Source organism: Pinus tabuliformis, chromosome Q (genome assembly GCF_031772625.1).
Source record: "Pinus tabuliformis cultivar Carrire ecotype Pingquan chromosome Q, CPIR1, whole genome shotgun sequence".
In the NCBI taxonomy this organism is placed as follows: domain Eukaryota; kingdom Viridiplantae; phylum Streptophyta; class Pinopsida; order Pinales; family Pinaceae; genus Pinus; species Pinus tabuliformis.
The window spans coordinates 1,033,296,609-1,033,304,028 of record NC_142296.1 but is presented as its reverse complement, the minus strand read 5'-3'; the positions used below and the strand labels follow the sequence as shown (position 1 = coordinate 1,033,304,028).

The 7,420-nt window shown below is 44.5% G+C and overlaps 1 protein-coding gene across 1 annotated transcript; it reads right to left on the bottom strand.

The window, feature by feature from the left end:
• Positions 1-3,944: 3,944 nt before the first annotated feature.
• Positions 3,945-4,973, bottom strand: LOC149223028 (uncharacterized). Its single transcript, XM_089387757.1, has one exon. The coding sequence runs from the start codon at positions 4,971-4,973 to the stop codon at positions 3,945-3,947; it is 1,029 nt and encodes a 342-aa protein (XP_089243883.1).
• Positions 4,974-7,420: the final 2,447 nt, after the last annotated feature.

Below are 7,420 nucleotides of genomic sequence, written 5' to 3'. Positions count from 1 at the left end.
TAGTGATGCCTTATAACACAAAAGGGAGTGATTAGCGAGCCCTATTCTAGTATCACCCAAAGCCTTATTAACCGATATAGTGTTGAATTCCGCAAAGCGGTCTTATATTCCTAAGTACTGGCTTGGCTCGATGATCGAGAGTTCTCCTTTATCGGCATCAGGGAATGGCTCATCCTTGACTGATACACACCACCTCTGTTGCCGATATGTGGTATGCTCTAGTGGACTTCAAACTTTTTTTACACTTTGCAAAATCCCTTTCGGGTCCGTGCCCCACTGCCCATCATAAGCCCTTGGCTCTGACAGTGTTAAAGTCATTTAAGCCTTTAACACATCAATCCACCATCATACATTCAAGGAACATTGTTCGAGGTTCTGCCATATCGGTGTCGGGGATCGGCGCATCCTCGGCCCTCAATGCAACACTCTATTTCCGCGGCCGACTTGCGACTTACGGACTTCAAATTTTTTATGTTCCTGCGCATGACCATTTCGGGTCCGCGCCATCAGCCCTTCGTAAAGCACTTGACTCTACCTAATCTCAATCCCGATCGATCGACATGAATGTTGAACTTCCGCCTATGATCTGTTTTGAATGGTTTCAATGGATCTCTCCCTTTGCGGATTTCAAACATTCTTGGCTCGGGCACAATACTATTTTGGGTCCGCTCCCATCAGCCCATCGTTGAAGCACTTGTCTCTGCCCATCTTCGAACCCCGATTCATCGACTTATGTATTGAAGCTCCTCCGATGATCTTTTTTGATGGGATCTTGTAGTTTCCATGTTTTTCTGGTTAATGACACACCAGTGGGTTAACTGCCTTATAAGGCAGTTTCCCCACCCTCCGCCGCTGCTAGGTGTCCTCCTCTTAGTGGAATCGGAGCTAGGCTCCCGATACCGCTTACCACTGTTAGTGCCTCCCGAAAGCCCACTCTTGGCTAGAAAGCCTCCTTTTCGCTTCTTTGACTTCTTCGCTCTATCCCAAGCGAAGACCCTTGTTTTGCTCCAATGAATGGAACTAGTAGTTCTATTTAGATCTGTTGAAGCTTGATCTGGACCATTGAATGCTGGGATCCAACGGTTGCTCGGGGCATGTTTTTCTTGTTGCATCGCTGTTTGGCTAAGGAATGGTGGTCCACTCTGGTTCATCTGAATTTCTTTTGAGGAACCCCTGTGTTAAATAACATCCCTCGTTTGCTTTAATATCTACTTCTTTGTTTGAGGTGCAGAGAATGTGGAAGAAAGAGGAGGTGGTGAAGAAACTCAGCAAGCCCTCAGCCTCTGGAGAGTGTTGTTGAGAGCTGGATTGCTTAGATGCTCATCTAAATTTATTGCCTTTATCAGGAGTTCTGAATCTCCAAAGACCTGGAGATCTGTGCAACCATGTTCCTGGGCAATTTGGCAGCCTTTAAGAAGCCCAAGGATTTCGGCCTGGTTGTTGGTACTCTTACCTAATCCCCAACTGTAGCTATCTATACGGGAGCCATCCTGAGAGTATACCACACCACTAGCACCAAAGATCCCTGGGTTGCCTTTGGAGGCACCATCAAAGAAAATGGTTACCTTTCCCTGCTTCCTCCACCAGGATTGGAACTCTGCATCTGGAGTTCTGATGCGCCATGTGGGGTTGAATGTGGGCCGAGTAGGTATTTCTTTGCTGGCCCGGATGAGAAGGGTACCCAGCCAACTTCTTTCTTCAGTTATGAGAGTTTTATCTAACTTACTGGGGTAGTTCCCAAGAGCCTCCATCAGAGCCGCCTTAGCTTTGGCTACCACAGACAAGGGAGAGGACGATGCATTGTTGAATATCCAGTTGTTTCGGGCTAGCCAGAGCTTCCAACAAATGAACTTGGGAATGGAGTGCCAGATCCGATTCCACAAAGAGTTTTCTCTAAGGGCCCTAGGGTACCTTTCAGTCCAAGTGGAGAAGAGTTCTACTGTTGTGCACTGAGTAGGGGCAGGTGCGTTGAGACCTTGAAGGACGAGGGCCCATACCGATTGTGCAAAGGTGCAGCTTACAAAGAGGTGATCGATGCTTTTAGATGTCGATTTGCACAGAATGCACCAGTGCGGCCCTATAATGCCTCTGTGGGCAAGATTTTCACTTGTCAGCACTTTCCTGTGGATGATTAACCAGGTGAAGAAATTCACCTTGGGAATACCATAAGTATCCCATGTGCGTTGCCAAATGGAGGGGTTGAGGACTTGATTTTGCATGGGTTGCAAGGCTGCAAAGCCAAGCGCAGGGATATAGACCCCTGTCTTCCCCCATCTCCAGAGATCCGGTGCATGTAGGTTAATTGGGGCCGAGCCCTTTAACTTATCCAAGAGAAGGTTCTTTTGTTGTATTAAATGTACTGGCAAATTATGGAAGACCCAATCTTTCCAGTTCCCTTGTCTGTCCTAGACTGAAATGTCGGCTAGACTGTGTAAACCGTGTTGGGAAAGCCAATCACGGAGTTCCACTAGCTCCACTGTGTGTTCAAGGGGGGGATTGCCCATGATTTTATCTTGCCATATCATGATATTAGCTCCATTGCCAGGCACCCTGTAGAGCTGATTTTGGAAGGTGGCAAGCCCTTTTCTGCAGAGATTCCAGAGTGGTGTGCCTTTGGGAACACTATCTGCTTGAAGATTTCTCAATGAGACTCCTTTGAGGTATTTATTCCAGAGAAGTTGACTGACTGGATGATGTTTATTGGAGTAGAGATGCCAAAGGATTTTACCTCCTAAAGCGATGTTTGCCAATCCAGGGTCTCTAATCTGGAGACCTCCTTCCAGCTTTGACCTTTTCACTTTGTCCCAACTTACTAAGTGAAATTTCTTTTCATTTCCTTTGCCTCCCTACCATAGGAAGTTTCTGAGCAGCTGTGATATCTGGTTCGTGATTGTATTTGGTGCCATGAGGAAGGAGACCTGATATATAGGGAGAGAGGAGAGGACGGACTCTATGAGGATTAACTTGCCAACATAATTAAGCCACTGCCCACCCCAAGAAACTATCTTGGTTTTGATCTTACTAATGGCTTCATTCCATAGTGAGGCTCGGTTTACCCCTAGATTTAAAGGCAGTCCCAGGTATTGAATTTTGTTCCAAGAGGCATAACCCGGAAAGTCCAGGATTCTTGCAATTCAGAGTGTGGTGTGCTCCTCTGTGTTCCAACTGTACACTGCACTTTTTCTTTTATTAATGAGCACTCCTGAAATGGCGCAGAAGCTATGGAGGATTCCATTGAATTCCTTTGCTATTCTTGTGGAAGCTCCTCCCAAGAGAAGAGAATCATCTGCAAACAAGGCATGGTTGATTGGATCTAGTCCAGTCGCCGGTCGGATGCCCAGGAGGGTGCCTTTCTTTCTTTCCGCTTCCAGTTTCCTGCTCACGGTGTCTGCCATTATTATGTACAAAAAGGGAGATAGCGGGCATCCTTGCCTTAGCCCCCTTGAAGCTTGAAAATAAGAGGTAGGTCAGCCGTTAACTAGCGGGGCAATCCATGGTTTATCTATGCATGCCTTGATCATATTCACAAAAGTTGGGTTGAATCCGAAGGTAAGAAGGACTTTATAGAGGAAAGAAAGGTTTACCCGATCGAAGGCGTTGGTCATATCCAACTTGATCAACATCCCTTGCTCCTTCCTTTGATGACTGGAATGCATGGATTCTTGAACAAGTATCACATTGTCTAAAATATGTCTTCCTGCTACAAATCCTCCTTGACTGGGAGAAATGAGCTTGGATAGCAGAGGTTTTATTCTATTTGCAAGCAGTTTCGCAAGAATTTTGTAAGAGACATTACATAGCGAAATCGGCCTAAATCTGTCAAAGGTGGCTGGATTCACTTCTTTAGGTATTAGGGCGAGAAAGGTGGATTTGGTGCTGCCTCCCACTTTCGCCTTTTTCTGAAAAGCCTTTGCCATTCTTAGAAGGTCAGATTTGATGGTTGTCTAGCAGGCTCTGTAGAAATGTGCCGAGAAACCATCTGGGCCTGGGGCTTTATCAGGCTCCATGTCCCAGATTACATTGTTGATTTCTTCCTCTGTAAAGGGCTTCATAAGGTTTGATTTATTCTCCTCGTTGACCAAGGAAGGGATCTGGGAGAGGAAGTCATTGGAGATCACCTCATCTTCTATTCCATCCTCTGAGTATAACCACTGAAAGTGAGTTTCAACAACTTCTTTAACTTGGGAAAAACCTTTGGCAACTGTCCCATCTGTTGTGATGATTTCTGAAATGTGATTCCGGGAAAGTCGAGCTCTGAACTGCCTGTGAAAGAAGGCTGTGTTTCGGTCACCAGCTTTCACCCATAGGCTTCTGGACTTAAGCCTCCAGTATTCTTCTTCTTTTCTGAAAGAGCTGAAGGAGGCAAGTTGGGCTACTTGTTCTTTCTCCAGTTCATGCACGGTTACATCTTTGTCCTCCATCTTCAACTGTAAATCTGCTAGTTGTTGGACAGTTTCTTTTCTCTGTGTGGTGTAGGTGTTGGAAGGCACCTTGACCCACTCTTTCAGAGCTGCTTTGGTTGCTTTTATTTTTTTCTCCCAAACATAACTGGGTGACCTGATGACCATGGTGGACCAGGCCTTTTCAACTACTTCCATGAACCCTTCCTGCTCTATCCACAAGGGGCTGAAGTGAAATGGTATGGGCCCTAGGTTTTCTTCCTCGTCCAATTGTAAGAGGATGGGCTTATGGTCTGAGGTGAGCTTTGGTAGTATTCTTGTTGATACTATTCTCTTGTCCATCAAAAGAGTGCTCTGCACTAGAAATCTGTCAAGCCTGGCTGAGATGTGAGCTGCTCCTGTTCTGTTGTTTGTCCATGTGTATCTCCCCTTTTTGGGTTTAAGATCTAGAAGGTCCCATTGCTGAATTATGTCCTCCACAAGGGGTAGCAATGGGTCTTTGCTATTGTTGCCCCCTCTTTTTTCTCTTGGGTCGAGGACGATGTTTAGATCTCCTACTATTACAATGTTCATGGGGGAATAAAATTCTACAAAATCTATAAGTGTTTGACAACACTCTATTTTCTCAAGGTAAACCACAGGAACATAAAGATTAAATAGGGCAAGAGTGAGCTTACTTGATTTATGTCTGAGTTTGGTGTAAATTTAATGTTGAGTCTCGAAGGAATTCTCTAGCTGGAACAAGTCCTCCATCCAGACTGTGGCAAGTTCTCCAGAGGTTCCCCTTGCGCTTACTACCATTCCAGCTTTGATCTTCCAGGTCATTCTACTTAACTCAAGAAGGGCTTTCCCTTCTATTTTTGTCTCTTGGAGCATGAGGATCTTTGGGGTTTCTATTTACATGAGATCTTTAACAGTTGCAGCCTTCATGTGGTTCCCCAAGCCTCTATAGTTCCAAGAGACTATGCACATTATTTATTTGGGGTGGTGGAGGAGAGGCCTCCCTTTGATGCCCCAGCTTTGGTATTTTGACTTATGGACATTTCTAGAGTGGACTGACTTCCTTGCCTTTTTTGTCTCTCTGCTTCTTCTTCTCTGGCTTCCTTGAGAATTTCCTCCCTGCCCTCTTCGATGGTCTTTCATTTGTCTCTTCTCTCGATGAGCCTGTTAGTTACAGAGGCTTTTTTCTTATCATATCTACATAAGAGGATGGCGGGTTTTCTCTTTCTAGGGAGTCATTTTGGGTCAGGGAGGCCCCTGAATTTACTTCCTCAATTAGTGAGGGGTTTGCTTGTTGTTCTGCATCTCTTTCCATAGCAGGGGTTTCCTCTTGTGTGTTGAGGGCTGCGAAGGAGTTTGAGGGAAGGTCTGTTCGTGGGGGTGCTGCCCCTTCCAGCTGCAATTCTAAAGATGGCGCGTTGTTTCTTGCTTGTGCCCCTTTCCCTTTCTGTTTGTTGTGTTGCTTTGATGTGGATGTTTTCTGCACTGTTGTCCATTGATCTCCTTTTGTTTTCTCTGCTTCTTCTTTGGTTTTATTTTTGCAATTTCTTGCAAAGTGCCCATATCCATGGTAGTGCCTGCACTTGAAGGGCAGTTGTTCGTAGTATAGTTCTTGTACATGTGACCAATCTGCCACCGTTATTTTTATAGCTTCTGGGAGCCCAACTTCCAGATCTACCTCGACAGAGATTCTGGCACAAGAGTATTGTCCCTTCTTGTCTACTCTATCAATGTACTTTCCAAGGGTGTTTCCAATGGTTTCTAAAGTCTTCAGGCTCCAAAAGTGCAAGGGAAAATGGGGGAGGCGCACCTAGACAGGAATAGCTGAGGGCACGTCTTGGGCTGGGTCAAAGTCTGGGGTCCATTTGTTCAAGTAAAGGCCCTAAGGTCCCATGAAGTATGGTCCGTTTCTGAAAATAAGGTTCATGTCTTCGATGCCTTCAAAAATGAATATGAAGTAGCCCTTACCCACAAAATGATATTTTAATCCTTCTGAGACCAGAGGTCTCCAATTGCGTTGCACCGAAAATTCGATGGCTCTTGGTGATGGCCATAACCTAGAAAACTGACCGATGAGTTCTCTTTCTGCAATATTCATGGCAGCACGACAGGGCTCTTCAGCTCGTAGCGTGACAGTCGGGATTGTTTCCATCTTCGTGACGAACTTCTGCTGAGAGGTTGTCATTAGGCACTTTCCGCATTCGCACACTCGCTGTTTGAAGGCCAGGAGTTCAGGGGGGAGGGAGGAAGGAGGCTCAGAGCCTCCTTCTGGAGCCATGGATGAGAGGAGGGTTTGCAGGGGGACGCTCGCAGAGGTAGCAGCGAAGCACGCGAGATGGTTTTGAATCAATCCCTTTGGTTTATTATTCCCTTGGGTTTATAATATTTATCTTAGGGTTTATATACCTTGGGTTTATAATATTAATCCATTAGGTTTAATCTTATTCCCTTGGGTTTATATTATCATTTTGTTGGGTTTTTCATCCTTTGGGTTTTTAGTAAAATACCTTGGGTTTATAATATCAATCCCTTTAGGTTTTATAATATCAATCCCTTGGGTTTAATATTTTTCCCTCGGGTTTATAATACTTTTGGGTTTTAGAATCAATCCCTTGGGTTTATTACTCCCTTCAGTTTATAATATCAATCCTTTGGGTTTGTTTGTTTCATATTCCTAGGGTATAATATTATTCACAGGATTTGCAATATTAATCCTAGGGTTTAATATAAATCGCTTTGGTTTACAATCATGGTCATCCATGTCAAGGATGGTCCAATGTCACAATGTGCCAAAGATTATCTCAATATGAAAATCAACTATCGTCAACCATCATCCAACATCACATTATGAGAAACATCGTCTCATAATGAAAATCAATGATGGTAAATCATGGCCAAGCATGTTTATTTTAGGGTTTATAATATTTATCTTAGGGTTTTTATACCTTGGGTTTATAATATTTATCCCTTGGGTTTAATATTATTCCCTTGCAATGAGCCACTATAGATATTGGAGACAG